The sequence below is a fragment of the Coregonus lavaretus genome (genome assembly GCF_964263955.1).
Source record: "Coregonus lavaretus genome assembly, chromosome: 31".
Classification (NCBI taxonomy): domain Eukaryota; kingdom Metazoa; phylum Chordata; class Actinopteri; order Salmoniformes; family Salmonidae; genus Coregonus; species Coregonus lavaretus.
In genome coordinates this window covers 5,367,102-5,385,524 of record NC_140018.1, presented here as the reverse complement: position 1 = coordinate 5,385,524, position 18,423 = coordinate 5,367,102, and the positions used below count along the sequence as shown (strand labels likewise).

The window sequence follows — 18,423 nt, the reverse complement described above, 5'->3', positions numbered from 1 at the left end:
GAGTTTAACACTCTGACTCTGTCTATGAATATGAATTAGAGATGAATATGTATACATGTTAAAATATTACCTGAAGATCAATCTAAAGATTAACTATTTTGTTTTGGACTTTTAATGAGAATTTATAATGGAAAGTTATTAATATAATTGGAGAAAAAATCCTTAGAGTTGATGTCCACGAGTCGATGTCCTGATCTTTCTTATAAAATGCTCAGATATAGGACAGACACTTTAAAACAAACTTCCTTTTGATCAGTGGTGTAAAGTACTTAAGTAAAAATACTTGAAAGTACTACTTAAGTTGTTTTTTCTGGGTATCTGTACTTTACTTTACTATTTATATTTTTGACAACTTTTACTTTTACTTCACTACATTCCAAAAGAAAATAATGTACTTTTTACTCCATACATTTTCCCTGACACCCTAAAGTACTCGTTACATTTTGTATACTTAGCAGGACATACTCCTGAGTGGCGCAGTGGTCTAAGGCACTGCATCGCAGTGCTAACTGTGCCACTAGATCCTGGTTCGAATCCAGGCTCTGTCGCAGCCGGCCGCGACCGGGAGACTCATGGGCGGCGCACAATTGGCCCAGCGTCGTCCAGGGTAGGGGAGGGAATGGCCGGCAGGGATGTAGCTCAGTTGATAGAGCATGGCGTTTGCAACGCCAGGGTTGTGGGTTCGATTACCACGGGGGGCCAGTATATAAAAAAAATATATATATATATATGTATTCACTAACTGTAAGTCGCTCTGGATAAGAGCGTCTGCTAAATGACTAAAATGTAAATGTAAATGACAGGAAAATGGTCCCACTCACTTATCAAGAGAACATCCCTGGTCATCCTACTGCCTCTGATCTGGAGGACTCACTAAACACACATGCTTCATTTGTAAATTATTATTATTATTATTATTATGTGTTGCAGTGTGCCACTGGCTATCCGTACATTAAAATAACATGAAAATGGTTCCATCTGGTTTGCTTAATATAAGGAATTTGAAATTATCTATACTTTTACTTGTACTTTTGATACTTAAGTATATTTAAAACCAAATACTTTTAGACTTTTACTCAAGTAGTATTTTACTGGGTGACTTTCACTTTTACTTGAGTCATTTTCTATTAAGATATCTTTACTTTCACTCAAGTATGACAATTTAGTACTTTTTCCACCACTGCTTTTGATGTATTTTTTGTGTTTTTCCATGTATGAATCTCTGGCTTAGACTCTTAAGGATTAAGTCATTTTCAAATAAGAAGTGTCTATGGTTCATGGTAACGGTCTTATGATAGAAGTACAGTTTTGAACAGAGGTTGAGGACCTGAGTCCTGCCTCTGTTACAGATGAATGTACTCCTAAAAGCTCATCTACCCTCTCCATTGTTTATTTTCCCCCTCCATTAATTTCTATACTCTTTCATACATCCACACCACATGACAGACAGCCAACCATTCTCTACCATTGAACACTTTGGGAAGAACATTTTATTGCTGGGATTTGCCTGGAGTCAAAGGAGCAAAACACAGTTAAATAATGGGTTGAAAAGCAGTAATTACAACACAAAATCAAACTGAATGTAACACACCGACTTGAGACTTGCTTAGAATGCAAAATGAACAAGAAACAACAAAATAAATTAAGTAATATTTTTTTTTTTACTGCCAGCACAAATTGTCATAGAAATGTTAAGACTTCAACTGAAAACTGCACAATAAGGGGAGGAACATACATGTAAAAGAATACAACTGAAAGTAAGGAACCTAGACATCACAGTAAAAAAAAATCATCCTGTATCTTATTCTTAGTAAGGTGCCAGCACTGGGTCTCAAAAATCCATCAGATTCTTTATTATCAGGTTTCTCTTCTCTGTTTTATCTCAAATAAAAAACATAATAACAATCAAAGTAATCCAGAATCAGGAGGCCCAATATCAGTAAGGGCATTTTTCTATTTGACTGACATCTTCCAGTGGTAAAATATTCATGCATTTTAGAAACACCATCCAGAAAGTCTAGATTTTCTAACCTAACAATATTTTCCTCCTTTCGTTTACAAAAAAATACAAGTACGCTTTCTCCAGTCTTACCAAACATCAGAACAATTTGGGATTTTTGTCATTTAGTACACCGAGAAATGAAATCAGCTCAAATGATGTCTGTACAATGCAAAAAAAAACTCCAACGGAAACTCAAACGTTATGTACAATATTGACCTGCAAAATACAACGGCTATGATGTAATAAAATATGTTAACATATTTGTTGTTTTGACACAGTTGACTGTGACAACAGATACAAATTCAAAACTTTTCACATTGGATAAGTCTTCTTTAGCCACATTGTTTCAATATTTTACCAAAAACCCCACAGACATAATGACTTTACTTCCACAAACAGAATGTAACAAATAACTGAACCAGTGGTCTATGGAAAACTGAATTAACTGAAATAAAAATGCTATCATGGATCTAAAGTTCTGTAAAATATTTAATTAAAAAAAACATTGCATTTTGCCTGGTGCATCCCCTCTAACATGGTAGAATACCATCTAGATCGAGAACATCATGCATAGCAGTCAAATCCATTTTTGAGACCGGGGGAAAAAAAAGCGAAATAATACATTGAAATGCATTGCAATACTACTATTCATTGAGCATTGCCTGGTCAGCCCTGACAATGTCTCATCCCTCAAAACGCATAGGTGGGTTTAAAAAAAGACACCTTAGCTACCACACACATACCTTACCTCATCCAACGCTAGGTATAGAAATGTACCATTTGTATGTTAATTATGTTTTGTCTTTCAAACTTAAACTTCAACCGACTCCTATCTTCAGGTCCCTCACTTATACAGATGCCAGCACCACGTCACATACATCTCACATGCATGTCATGGCCGAAATGATGGTTGTTTTGTTATTTTACAGGGTTACAATGGACAAGGTTGTTTACGCCAAGGATCACACATCTCTGACAGTCACTTGGGAGCGATGTAACAGCGAAATATCTTACACTGCCAAACCTCTGGCAACGTCTCCAGGCAGAGCTCAGTCATCTCGTCACAACAAGGTATCTTATAGTAGTTCCCCTATCAGCCTGTTTCTCTGTATGCTTACCATAGTAAGTGTGCTTTTAGGTCACAGTACATTTGAAAAATGTTCAACTTGGACTCATTCACTTAGAGTCCTTATGAGAGGATTTGTTTTCCGTTTTAAATTGCAGCTCCCAATATGGTACTGTCAAGTGTTCATTCATATTTTCTCCAAACAGTTAATTTTTTTGTGTTAGGAATGGTTGATTTATTTCTATACATAGTATTCTTTGTCCTTGTCTTTCGGTCTCTTGCCGCTGGATCCCTTGGCGCCACTGCCCCCGCTGGGCGCTTTGTCTTTCACCACGGTGCCGTTGGTCTGCGCCGAGTTGCTGATGTAATTCCGTGTCTCGTCTACCTGGTAGGAACCTTCGTCCCTGTTCCTGTACTTGTACATGGCATAGAGGAGGATGAGGATGCAGAGTGCCGCGGCCGAGACGATCCCCACCACCATGCCCGTTGTGCTGCTGGATTCTCGTATCACCTCAGAGGGCCCCGGGGGCACACGCCTCACGACGGGTGCGGTGGGTAACGCGGCGGGCACCGTACGCAGCATGGGTGAGGTGATGAGGGGCCCACGAGGCTTGGTGCCATCCAGGTCGAAGGACGCAGTGGGCAGAGGCAGCAGGACTATGTCCGGCTGCAGGGCTTTGATCACTTCGCGGTTGTCCATTTTCCCGGCGGGCAGTTTGGCTGGCGTGCTGTCTGATGGGAGGGACGCCTCCGCTACAGTGCCCCTGAGGTCGGGTAGAGGCGGGGTGGGTGTAGTCCTACCCGCCTCTGAGGCTTTACTAGGCCTCAAGTCCTTGGCCTCCCACTTGGGCGCGAGAGCGTTGTAGCCACCTTCATAGGCCGACGTGGTCAAGATCTTATCTGTTACCAGGGAGAAGGTGGTGTAAAAATCTTCATCGTCAGTAGGGGGCAGGCTAGAGTCGAAAGCTTCGCCAGAGCCAAACCCCGAAATCACCATGCCATCATAATCACCACCATCACCATCAAGACCATCATCACAATCATCGCTGCCTCGGTCCGACAAGCAAGGTACCCCCACCTCAGTGGCCATGGGCAGGGACTCTTTTGTGGTCTCGATAATGGTGAGGACAGGGCGGAGGGTTGGGGGGAGGGGGATGAAGGTGGAACGGGTGGAAACAGGAGGGATGTCTATGGGATCCTCTACAAGTACAGGGATGACTAACTCCCCTCCTGCAAACAGAAAAAGAAAAGAGCAGAGTTAGAAGAAATGCAAGACGATCTGAACAAAGACAATACCTATTCAATCAAACACTGGAAAGTAATTATATAAAACATAAAACATAAAAAGCAAAGCGGAACAAAAAAATAAAATACTAATCTACAGAAAATTAAAATATATATAAAAAACTGAAAATACTATACCAGTGCAGATTCAATGAAACCAGAACCAACCAAACAAGACCATGAACTGAAAATAAACAATAGCCATAAAAAATGTATACATTGCATCAAAAGGCTGTAAGGGATGTGCAGGGGTGAGCCAAAATATCAAACAGGCATTTTAGCACACCTAACTACTACGCTTCAATAACAAGTGTACAGTCGTGGTCAAAAGTTTTGAGAATGACACAAATACTAATTTTCACAAAGTCTGCTGCCTCAGTTTTGATGATGGCAATTTGCATATACTCCAGAATGTCATGAAGAGTGATCAGATGAATTGTAATTAATTGCAAAGTCCCTCTTTGCAATGAAAATGAACTTAATCCCAAAAAAACATTTCCACTGCATTTCAGGCCTGCCACAAAAGGACCAGCTGCCATCATGTCAGTGATTCTCTCGTTAACACAGGTGAGAGTGTTGACAAGGACAAGGCTGGAGATCACTCTGTCATGCTGATTGAGTTAGAATAACAGACTGGAAGCTTTAAAAGGATGGCGGTGCTTGAAATCATTGTTCTTCCTCTGTTAACCATGGTTACCTGCAAGGAAACAGGTGCCGTCATCATTGCTTTGCACAAAAAAAGGCTTCAGAGGCAAGGATATTGCTGCTAGTAAGATTGCACCTAAATCAACCATTTATCGGATCATCAAGAACTTCAAGGAGAGAGGTTAAATTGTTGTGAAGAAGGAGTCAGGGCGCCCAAGAAAGTCCAGCAAGTGCCAGGACCGTCTCCTAACGTTGATTCAGCTGCGGGATCGGGGCACCATCAGTGCAGAGCTTGCTCAGGAATGGCAGCAGGCAGGTGTGAGTGCATCTGCACGCACAGTGAGGCGAAGACTTTTGGAGGATGGCGTGGTGTCAAGAAGGGCAGCAACGAAGCCACTTCTCTCCAGGAAAAACATCAGGGACAGACTGATATTCTGCAAATGGTACAGGGATTGGACTGCTGAGGACTGGGGTAAAGTCATTTTCTCTGATGAATTGTTTGGGGCATCCGGAAAACACCTTGTCCAGAGAAGACAAGGTGAGCGCTACCATCAGTCCTGTGTCATGCCAACAGTAAAGCAACCTGAGACCATTCATGTGTTGCTTCTCAGCCAAGGGAGTGGGCTCACTTACAAATTTGCCTAAGAACACAGCCATGAATAAAGAATGGTACCAACACATCCTCCGAGAGCAACTTCTCCCAACCATCCAAAAACAGTTTGGTGACGACCAATGCCTTTTCCAGCATGATGGAGCACCTTGCCATAAGGCAAAATTGATAACTATGTGGCTCGGGGAACAAAACATCGACATTTTGGGTCCATGGCCAGGAAACTCCCCAGACCTTAATCCCATTGAAAACTTGTGGTCGATCCTCAAGAGGCAGGTGGACAAACAAAAACCCACAAATTCTGACAAACTCCAAGCATTTATTATGCAAGTATGGGCTGCCATCAGTCAGGATGTGGCCCAGAAGTTAATTGATAGCATGCCAGGGCGAATTGCAGAGGTCTTGAAGAAGAAGGGTCAACACTGCAAATATTGACTCTTTGTACAAACTTAATGTAATTGTCAATAAAAAGCCTTTGACACTTATGGAATGCTTGTAATTATACTTCAGTATACCATAGTAACATCTGACAAAAATATCTCATAACACTGAAGCAGCGAACTTTGTGAAGACCAATACTTGTGTCATTCTCAAAACTTTTGACCATGACTGTACTATTTTGTGAACGTTTTCACAGACAGAGATATAATTATCAGTGCTGGCTTTGTAGCTCTGGGACCTACACACCAGAGGGGTGTAACTATATTAATTATGTCTGGTCTAGTGTTGCTAATGTCTGGCTGTCTGGATACATGTACAGTAGCTACACAATATTGGACTGAGAAATAAGTTCTAACTTAACTTTTATCATACCTTTCAAGCTTATACCCGATAGGGGTATAATAAATTGAGACACTGACTTTCCTGCTTCCTAATATAAAACAATACATTATAAACATATAGTGAGGATTTGTGTACAATCCAGTGTATTGTATTATTGACCAACAAAAATATGAATAATAATGGAGATAGAGGTCAACCTTGTCGGGTGCTTCTAGGGTGCAAGACCGGGCTCAACTTGTCATTACCATCTGTAGCTATTGTTAGGGTCTGATTGAATGAAACTGAGCTAAATATTCCTGATTTTCTCTATGTTGAGTTCAGTAGGCTCCCCCCACAGGCCCTAGCCCCTTGCCTTTTGAAAGCTCTTATACAATTACCACAATGGCACAAAGTCACCTGACAGTTCAACAACAACAGCTGAATGTACTGCTCACTTTTATCAGTATCAGTTACTATGTGTGTTCTTGACTAGTCTATCTATCTTTCTATTAACTTTTTTTGTCCTTTATTATATTATTTTACTATTAGGGTGGTTTCTAAAAACATACGAGTGTAACATTCAGATGTCGGTTGAATCTGCATAAACCTCTTGCCAAGGTGGCTAGCTTGTACACTGCAAAGGCTCATCACAAACAGGGCACTAAAAGAAGATGCAAATCTCTAATTTAAAAAAGGAAGAAATTAAAAAATAAAGACATTGCAAACACAGTTAAGACTGTCAAACTGAGAGTTAGAGCAAACATTGTCAACATTCACAAACTAAACGCACAGATAGATTTATCCAAAGAGGGATTAGTACGTAGAAAGAGATACAATAATTTCTGCTTCAAAAATCATAAAAAGCCTATGAAAAATTGTTTTCAAAAAGAAGAAAAGTATACCATCAATTCTGTCAACTTACATCAACAAATTGCCCGCATGATTTTGGCAGGAAGAAAAAAGTGTACAAAAGAAAGTTGTGTAAGAATGTTTTTGGACAAGTTAGGTTAGTTTCTTTTTAAAAATGTTGATGAATTTTAGTTAATTATCTTTTAGACAGGATGGTACAGGGAAGGAACAACACACATCCACACATCATGACATGAAAAATAATCTTCACCATTCTGTTCAGGATTTTTTTTTTTTTATAGTCATATTTGTTTTCATAAGAAAGAAAACTGTACATCTATAGATACGTCTTGGCTGTGAGAGATAAGCTCCTTTTACGTAGTTTTTTTTTTCCTCCTTTTTTTTCTTGACTTTAACTTTAACTTTGTTGTTCAATAGTTTTGAACGAATGGATGACTGTACATATCTTAACATCTCTACGTAAAGGTGGGTGGGGTGGGGGGGGGGGGGATGTAAGAGAGGGGTGGGACCTAGGAACATACTAGGTAGGAAATGACATAGATGGGGGTGTACGTCAGTTGCCATGTCCATGTAAAGGTGGCACGAAGCGGCCGGGCGGCATTAGAGCTTTTGGCTGTAAGGAAGGGACGGGGACATACAAACCATGAGCATATACATGCCCATCTACAAAAGAGAACAGCACTTTCAACACTGACAGTTTTCTTACAAACCCTAAGCTGCAACTTCTTTCTTTGCCATGCAGAATTAATCAATGAATTCATTATAATCCAAATGCAATCAAAATTGCTAATTGAATAACATGAAAAATATATCAGTGTAAGAACAGGTTTGAAACATGTTGAAACAAATAAAGTAGTGAGGACAGTTGTATTTTAGAGTTTTCTTCTAGTTTTTTTCTCAATTAAATTTTGAATTTTGAATCGTATACTGGGTCATGTGTTTGGGGTAGCCAATCAGAGCTGTGTATTTCAACCACAGTTAACCAATCAAAATCATTAGTAAAAAGGAAGAAAAGTACTAATTAGGAATAAGTCACCATACCATTATCAATAGTACTTCTAAGCAAATCATCAGATTGTTAAAGAGGTAATTTTGAGCAATTTCAGTAATTAACATAGATATCCACATATATAGTGGGGAAAAAAAGTATTTAGTCAGCCACCAATTGTGCAAGTTCTCCCACTTAAAAAGATGAGAGAGGCCTGTAATTTTCATCATAGGTACATGTCAACTATGACAGACAAATTGAGAAAGAAAATCCAGAAAATCACATTGTAGGATTTTTAATGAATTTATTTGCAAATTATGGTGGAAAATAAGTATTTGGTCACCTACAAACACGCAAGATTTCTGGCTCTTACAGACCTGTAACTTCTTCTTTAAGAGGCTCCTCTGTCCTCCACTCATTACCTGTATTAATGGCACCTGTTTGAACTTGTTATCAGTATAAAAGACACCTGTCCACAACCTCAAACAGTCACACTCCAAACTCCACTATGGTCAAGACCAAAGAGCTGTCAAAGGACACCAGAAACAAAATTGTAGACCTGCACCAGGCTGGGAAGACTGAATCTGCAATAGGTAAGCAGCTTGGTTTGAAGAAATCAACTGTGGGAGCAATTATTAGGAAATGGAAGACATACAAGACCACTGATAATCTCCCTCGATCTGGGGCTCCACGCAAGATCTCACCCTGTGGGGTCAAAATGATCACAAGAACGGTGAGCAAAAATCCCAGAACCACACGGGGGGACCTAGTGAATGACCTGCAGAGAGCTGGGACCAAAGTAACAAAGCATACCATCAGTAACACACTACGCCGCCAGGGACTCAAATCCTGCAGTGCCAGGCGTGTTCCCCTGCTTAAGCCAGTACATGTCCAGGCCCATCTGAAGTTTGCTAGAGTGCATTTGGATGATCCAGAAGAGGATTGGGAGAATGTCATATGGTTAGATGAAACCAAAATATAACTTTTTGATAAAACTCAACTCGTCGTGTTTGGAGGACAAAGAATGCTGAGTTGCATCCAAAGAACACCATACCTACTGTGAAGCATGGGGGTGGAAACATCATGCTTTGGGGCTGTTTTTCTGCAAAGGGACCAGGACGACTGATCCGTGTAAAGAAAAGAATGAATGGGGCCATGTATCGTGAGATTTTGAGTGAAAACCTCCTTCCATCAGCAAGGGCATTGAAGATGAAACGTGGCTGGGTCTTTCAGCATGACAATGATCCCAAACACACCGCCCGGGCAACGAAGGAGTGACTTCGTAAGAAGCATTTCAAGGTCCTGGAGTGGCCTAGCCAGTCTCCAGATCTCAACCCCATAGAAAATCTTTGGAGAGTTGAAAGTCCGTGTTGCCCAGCGACAGCCCCAAAACATCACTGCTCTAGAGGAGATCTGCATGGAGGAATGGGCCAAAATACCAGCAATAGTGTGTGAAAACCTTGTGAAGACTTACAGAAAACGTTTGACCTGTGTCATTGCCAACAAAGGGTATATAACAAAGTATTGAGAAACTTTTGTTATTGACCAAATACTTATTTTCCACCATAATTTGCAAATAAATTCATTAAAAATCGTACAATGTGATTTTCTGGATTTTTTTCCTCATTTTGTCTGTCATAGTTGACGTGTACCTATGATGAAAATTACAAGCCTCTCTCATCTTTTTAAGTGGGAGAACTTGCACAATTGATGGCTGACTAAATACTTTTTTTCCCCACTGTATGTATATTTACATATATGTACAAACAGACAAATAAATAAAATAAAATTGGCAAGCATAGAAATTAAAAGCATTAAAATTCTCACACTATCAAAGATGAACAACCAGAAAGCACACACTGAAGCAGACAGAGAAGAGGGACAGTTCGTAGGGGAAGTTGTCACCACCTTCATGTAGTAACTAATAATAATAACATTATTATTAGTTAATTCTTTATGAAATACATATGTGTTGTTAGTCATTTTAAAACACAGAACAGGCGTGCAATCTGGATGTACTTCAGAGAGAGGTAAGGTAAATATTGGACATAGGATACTTTAGTTGTTTTTACTATTAGGTTCATGGTTAATGCATGCTTTAAGTAAGTTGCATTTAGGGAGAGTAATATACAGTAACAATACAGCAAGCTGGGGTCAATGGGTCAGGATGGGATTAAATGTCACTAGAGGTCATTGTATCAAGGGCTGTAGGGCATATTGCTTCAGGCAAAGAACCATATATTATTATCAGACATCAACCATTGGGGAGGAAGAGGAAACACCATTGGTGATACACAACCCACAATATGTGGTGTAGACTTTACCTAATTAATCACATTTTCAAATTCACAGAATTAACGTCTACTTTTTGTAAATGTGTAGTTCAGTTTTATGTTAACGCATAACCAACAGCCTTCGCTTGACAGATACACACAGTGTTCAGAGGAAGTTCCACAAGAGGGCTCAAGAAGTTGGGGCTATCCATGCCCCCATGGGGATCTGACAAGGAGTTGGGGCATTCCATGCCCCCATGGGGATGTAACAAGAACATTTACTTTTAGATCTAAAGTCCTGGTTCCTCTGCTTTGGGCTCTGGAATAGTCCTGTGAAACACGTGATTGTATTGTATTGTGTGCTTAGGCTAATAACTATGAAAGAGCTGTAGTATCTACTGGTTGGTACTTGCTTTGGAACAACCTCCGACCCCGGATCACCACCAAGCCGAGGTGTGTAGTCTACAGACAATGTAGTCTGCTCTACACTCAAATTCAGCATCCCTGTTCCTATTGTGTGGCTATGGGAATGTTTTCATCGGGCATCGGCTACCTGCCCTGTTAGATAAACAGAAGCGTCGCTCACTAAGTGATTTCAGAGAGGAGGAGGGTCTACTTATCTCTGACTGCCCTGTATCGTCTTGGCCTTGTTTGCATCCATCCGCTCACTCCTTCATTCCTGAACGTCTAAAAGCTTTTGGCAATTGTTAGCTTTCCAGCTAGATCAACAAAACCTTTGCATCCCATCCGATCCAAAGGGAGCTGCCTGGTTGTGACAGGGTGTGTGTGTGTGTGTGTGTGTTTGAGATAGAGAGAGAGAGAGAGAGAGAGAGAGAGAGAGAGAGAGAGAGAGAGAGAGAGAGAGAGAGAGAGAGAGAGAGAGAGAGAGAGAGAGAGAGAGAGAGAGAGAGAGGGGTTCAAGGAAGAAAATGTAAACACTTTCATCCTTGAATGTTAGCTCTCATACCAGCGTTGCACATTTCAGTGTTCCACCTCAGTGCAAACACTGCACATTCTAATGGGTTTGCTTAACGAGACGCTGTTTGTTTTATTTTCTCTGCTAATGTCAAGATAGAGGGGCTTTGTGGACTAATGTGAAGATGGAGGGGCTTTGTGGACTAATATGAAGATGGAGGGGCTTTGTGGACTAATGTGAGATGGAGGGGCTTTGTGGACTAATGTGAAGATGGAGGGGCTTTGTGGACTAATGTGAAGATGGAGGGGCTTTGTGGACTAATATGAAGATGGAGGGGCTTTGTGGACTAATGTGAAGATGGAGGGGCTTTGTGGACTAATGTCAAGATGGAGGGGCTTTGTGGACTAATGTCAAGATGGAGGGGCTTTGTGGACTAATATGAAGATGGAGGGGCTTTGTGGACTAATGTGAAGATGGAGGGGCTTTGTGGACTAATATGAAGATGGAGGGGCTTTGTGGACTAATGTGAAGATGGAGGGGCTTTGTGGCCTAATGTCAAGATAGAGGGGCTTTGTGGACTAATGTGAAGATGGAGGGGCTATGTGGACTAATGTGAGATGAAGGGGCTTTGTAGACTAATGTGAAGATGGAGGGGCTTTGTGGACTAATGTGAAGATGGAGGGTCTTTGTGGATTAATGTGAAAATGGAAGGGCTTTGTGGACTAATGTGAAGATGGAGGGGCTTTGTAGACTAATGTCAAGATAGAGGGGCTTTGTGGACTAATGTCAAGATAGAGGGGCTTTGTGGACTAATGTCAAGATAGAGGGGCTTTGTGGACTAATATCAAGATGGAGGGGCTTTGTGGACTAATATCAAGATGGGGCCTTTGTGGGCTAATATCAAGATGGGGCCTTTGTGGGCTTTGTGCTAAGCCTCCCTTCCTTCAGTAAACCTGAAGGTACACTAGTTAGGGTTTTCTTTTCTCTGTAATCATGTAACACCACCCACAACTCCCTGACCTGTCAGTTATTTCCTCTCTCTCTCGCTCTCCTCCCTCCCTGGACTAAATAGCGAAGCGGCGTTATGTACTAACATCTTCTGTTACGACGTCGTCCTTTAAACAAAGTGATCCTTGTTCAGATAGACGCAGAGTAATTTAGGATGTGTCAGGCTAGACGAGACAAAAGCAGCTTGAACAAAACAGTCCTCACAACCCACCTCAGCATCTGTAGGTAGCCAGATGCAGAGTGGATGATGATGAAAATTTCAGAGCAGCAGTTTCTGTCCTACCCCCCTTTCCTCCCCTCTCTCTTCTCTTCTCTTCTCCCCCCCCTCTCTTCTTTTCTTTCTGTCCTTCTCTCTCTTCCTTTTTTTCTCCTCTCTGACTAATCTCTGTGTCCGTCCAGCGTTTGCTGAGACCTCAGAATGGAGATGAGTCCCATCAGGAAGGCAGCGTGTCGGGTTTTAGCGGCTGTGACACCACAGAGAGAGAGAGAGAGACGGCAGACAGGCAGGCAGCACACAGGCATTCGCCCAGACGCGGCCACAGTGACTGACTCAATGGGATTTTACAGGGCTGGCTGAAGACTGTGTGTGAGTCAGTCGTTTTCACACCTAAAATCCCATTGTGCCTGAGTCCTACTGCAGCAGATTCATTCACCTCTGGCTCAGCAGGCAGAGAGGTGATTACCAGAGAGCGAGAGAGCGATAGAGAGAGCCCACCAACACAACACTTACTATCAGAGTATTTCAAGGGACATACTGCACCTGGGCTTATTATAATATACAGGTGCATCGGCGGAAAGTTTGAGCTTTCTACCAAGCAAAAAAACTGATCCTATCATCTATGGGGCACAAACTAGACATGGACAAGTCTCGATCTTTTCACCTTCAGGTGAATCTCAGTAGCATACAGTTCATCTAAGAGAAGTTGACAGCTTGTGTGTCAGAATACAGACAGCAAGACAGGAATAGGTTTTCACCAGTTTATGAGAACGCACCAATGTCCTACTCTACATGGGGTGGGAGGTACTACTTATTTTTCCCTATTGTTTAGCCAGTCAACTAGCATGGCACAGAGCTAGGATGTTTTAGCCAGTCACCTAGCATGGCAGATATCTAGGATGTTTTAGCCAGTTACCTAGCATGGCAGAGACACTACATGACCAAAAGTATGTATACACATGCTCGTTGAACATCTCATTCCATTAATATGGAGTTGGTCCCCCCTTTGCTGCTATAACAGCCTCCGCTCTTCTGGGAAGGCTTTCCATTAGATGTTCGAACATTGCTGCAGGGACTTGCTTCCATTCAGCCACAACAGCATTAGTGAGGTCGGGCACTGATGTTGGGCGATTAGGCCTGGCTCGCTGTCGGCGTTCCAATTCATCCCAAAGGTGTTTGATGGAGTTGAGGTCAGGGCTCTGTGCAGGCCAGTCAAGTCCTTCCACACCGATCTCGACAAACCATTTTTGTATGGACCTCGCTTTGTGCACGGGGGCATTGTCATGCTGAAACAGGAAAGGGCCTTCCCCAAACTGTTGCCACAAAGTTGGAAGCAAAGAATCGTCTAGAATGTCAATGTCTTGTATGCTGTAGCGTTAAGATTTCCCTTCACTGGAACTAAGGGGCCTAGCCCGAACCATGAAAAACAGCCCCAGACCATTAATCCTCCTCCACCAAACTTTACAGTTTGCACTATGCATTGGGGCAGGTAGTGTTCTCCTGGCATCCGCCAATCCCAGATTCATCTGTCGGACTACCAGATGGTGAAGCGTGATTCATCACTCCAGAGAACGTGTTTCCACTGAGTCCAATGGCGGCAAGCTTTACACCACTCCAGCCGACGCTTGGCATTGCGCATGGTGATCTTAGGCTTGTGTGCAGCTGCTCGTCAAATGGAAACCCATTTCATGAAGCTCCCGACAAACAGTTATTGTGCTGACGTTGCTTCCAGAAGCAGTTTGGAACTCGCTAGTGAGTGAGTAGTCCCCTGTAGCTCAGTTGGTAGAGCATGGTGATTGCAACGCCAGGGTTGTGGGTTCGTTTCCCATGGGGGGCCAGTATGAAAACGTATGCACTCACTAACTGTAAGTCGCTCTGGATAAGAGCGTCTGCTAAATGACTAAAATGTAAATGTAAAAAATGATGCAAACGAGGACAGACGTTTTTTACGCGCTACGCGATTCAGCACTCGACGGTCCTGTTCTGAGAGCTTGTGTGTCATACCACTTCGCGGCTGAGCCGTTGTTGCTCCTAGACGTTTCCACTTCACAATAACAGCACTTACAGCTGACCGGGACAGCTCTAGCAGGGCAGACATTTGACGAACTGACTTGTTGGAAAGGTGGCATCCTATGACGGTGCCACGTTGAAAGTCACTGAGCTCTTCAGTAAGGCCATTCTACTGCCAATATTTGTCAATGGAGATTGCATGGCTGTGTGCTCGATTTTATACACCTGTCAGCAACGGGTGTGGCTGAAATAGCCAAATTCACTAATTTGAAGGGGTGTCCACATGTACATTTGTACACTGCTCAAAAAAATAAAGGGAACACTTCAACAACACAATGTAACTCCAAGTCAATCACACTTCTGTGAAATCAAACTGTCCACTTAGGAAGCAACACTGATTGACAATACATTTCACATGCTGTTGTGCAAATGGAATAGACAACAGGTGGAAATTATAGGCAATTAGCAAGACAACCCCAATAAAGGAGTGGTTCTGCAGGTGGTGACCACAGACCACTTCTCAGTTCCTATGCTTCCTGGCTGATGTTTTGGTCACTTTTGAATGCTGGCGGTGCTTTCACTCTAGTGGTAGCATGAGACGGAGTCTACAACCCACACAAGTGGCTCAGGTAGTGCAGCTCATCCAGGATGGCACATCAATGCGAGCTGTGGCAAGAAGGTTTGCTGTGTCTGTCAGCGTAGTGTCCAGAGCATGGAGGCGCTACCAGGAGACAGGCCAGTACATCAGGAGATGTGGAGGAGGCCGTAGGAGGGCAACAACCCAGCAGCAGGACCGCTACCTCCACCTTTGTGCAAGGAGGAGCAGGAGGAGCACTGCCAGAGCCCTGCAAAATGACCTCCAGCAGGCCACAAATGTGCATGTGTCTGCTCAAACGGTCAGAAACAGACTCCATGAGGGTGGTATGAGGGCCCGACGTCCACAGGTGGGGGTTGTGCTTACAGCCCAACACCGTGCAGGACCTTTGGCATTTGCCAGAGAACACCAAGATTGGCAAATTCGCCACTGGCGCCCTGTGCTCTTCACAGATGAAAGCAGGTTCAAACTGAGCACATGTGACAGACGTGACAGAGTCTGGAGACGCCGTGGAGAACGTTCTGCTGCCTGCAACATTCTCCAGCATGACCGGTTTGGCGGTGGGTCAGTCATGGTGTGGGGTGGCATTTCTTTGGGGGGCCGCACAGCCCTCCATGTGCTCGCCAGAGGTAGCCTGACTGCCATTAGGTACCGAGATGAGATCCTCAGACCCCTTGTGAGACCATATGCTGGTGCGGTTGGCCCTGGGTTCCTCCTAATGCAAGACAATGCTAGACCTCATGTGGCTGGAGTGTGTCAGCAGTTCCTGCAAGAGGAAGGCATTGATGCTATGGACTGGCGTGCCCGTTCCCCAGACCTGAATCCAATTGAGCACATCTGGGACATCATGTCTCGCTCCATCCACCAACGCCACGTTGCACCACAGACTGTCCAGGAGTTGGCGGATGCTTTAGTCCAGGTCTGGGAGGAGATTCCTCAGGAGACCATCCGACACCTCATCAGGAGCATGCCCAGGCGTTGTAGGGAGGTCATACAGGCACATGGAGGCCACACACACTACTGAGCCTCATTTTGACTTGTTTTAAGGACATTACATCAAAGTTGGATCAGCCTGTAGTGTGGTTTTCCACTTTAATTTTGAGTGTGACTCCAAATCCAGACCTCCATGGGTTGATAAATTTGATTTCCATTGATCATTTTTGTGTGATTTTGTTGTCAGCACATTCAACTATGTAAAGAAAAAAGTTTTTAATAAGATTATTTCATTCATTCAGATCTAGGATGTGTTATTTTAGTGTTCCCTTTTTTGAGCAGTGTATATATACAGTGAGGGAAAAAAGTATTTGATCCCCTGCTGATTTTGTACGTTTGCCCACTGACAAAGAAATGATCTGTCTATAATTTTAATGGTAGGGTTATTTGAACAGTGAGAGACAGAAAAACAACAAAAAAATCCAGAAAAACGCATGTCAAAAATGTTATCAATTGATTTGCATTTTAATGAGGGAAATAAGTATTTGACCCCCTCTCAATCAGAAAGATTTCAGGCTCCCAGGTGTATTTTATACAGGTAACGAGCTGAGATTAGGAGCACACTCTTAAATGGAGTGCTCTCAATCTCAGCTTGTTACCTGTATAAAAGACACCTGTCCAAAGAAGCAATCAATCAATCAGATTCCAAACTCTCCACCATGGCCAAGACCAAAGAGCTCTCCAAGGATGTCAGGGACAAGATTGTAGACCTACACAAGGCTGGAATGGGCTACAAGACCATCGCCAAGCAGCTTGGTGAGAAGGTGCAAACAGTTGGTGCGATTATTCGCAAATGGAAGAAACACAAAAGAACTGTCAATCTCCCTCGGCCTGGGGCTCCATGCAAGATCTCACCTCGTGGAGTTGCAATAATCATGAGAACGGTGAGGAATCAGCCCAGAACTACACAGGACGATCTTGTCAATGATCTCAAGGCAGCTGGGACCATAGTCACCAAGAAAACAATTGGTAACACACTATGCCGTGAAGGACTGAAATCCTGCAGCGCTCGCAAGGTCCCCCTGCTCAAGAAAGCACATATACAGGGCCGTCTGAAGTTTGCCAATGAACATCTGAATGATTCAGAGGAGAACTGGGTGAAAGTGTTGTGGTCAGATGAGACCAAAATCGAGCTCTTTGGCATCAACTCAAGAACACCACCCCACCGTCAAACATGGAGGTGGAAACATTATGCTTTGCGGGTGTTTTTCTGCTAAGAGGACAGGACAACTTCACCGCATCAAAGGGACGATGGACCGGGCCATGTACCGTCAAATCTTGGGTGAGAACCTCCTTCCCTCAGCCAGGGCATTGAAAATGGGTCGTGGATGGGTATTCCAGCATGACAATGACGCAAAACACACGGCCAAGGCAACAAAGGAGTGGCTCAAGAAGAAGCACATTAAGGTCCTGGAGTGGCCCAGCCAGTCTCCAGACCTTAATCCCATAGAAAATCTGTGGAGGGAGCTGAAGGTTCGAGTTGCCATACATCAGCCTCGAAACCTTAATGACTTGGAGAAGATCTGCAAAGAGGAGTGGAACAAAATCCCTCCTGAGATGTGTGCAAACCTGGTGGCCAACTAAAAGAAACATCTGACCTCTGTGATTGCCAACAAGGGTTTTGCCACCAAGTATGTAAGTCATGTTTTGCAGAGGGGTCTTCTTTCCCTCATTAAAATGCAAATCAATTTATAACATTTTTGACATGCGTTTTTCTGGATTTCTTTGTTGTTATTCTGTCTCTCACTGTTCAAATAAACCTACCATTAAAATTATAGACTGATCATGTCTTTGTCAGTGGGCAAACGTACAAAATCAGCAGGGGATCAAATACTTTTTTCCCTCACTGTAGTATGTCTAGGATGTTTTTCTGTCGGGTGTCCTGTCCCTTTACAAGAGAGTGTGGCAGATATGTCTTAATCCGTCATCATGAGGCTGGCTGGTTGCACTCCGGCATTTTCAATTGGCATCCTCCAGCCAGCCACGGCGTCGTAACGCAGCCCAGCGAGTCCCCCGTCAGCCGGTCGATTTTTCGAATGGCCATTATGCTCCCCCGCCCGCTCCGTTGACATGTGTCAGCTGAATAACCTTTAAACTGATCTAGGGCCTGCAATGACTTGACAGTCGGCCTGATTGGGCCTAACAACGTCAGAGCCAGCCAACCAAGGTGCAACACACAGAGAG

General features: G+C 43.1%; 1 protein-coding gene across 1 annotated transcript in view; it reads right to left on the bottom strand.

Moving 5' to 3' along the window:
• Positions 1-3,309: 3,309 nt before the first annotated feature.
• LOC311106748 (neurexin-3b-like) overlaps positions 3,310-18,423 on the bottom strand; it is a gene marked incomplete at both ends in the record, with an annotated part of 164,056 nt that continues 148,942 nt past the window's right edge. Inside the window, one exon of the mRNA XM_084149145.1 lies at positions 3,310-4,298. Within this exon, the coding sequence (XP_084005271.1) occupies positions 3,310-4,298 (989 nt within the window). The remainder of the gene's footprint in view (positions 4,299-18,423) is intronic.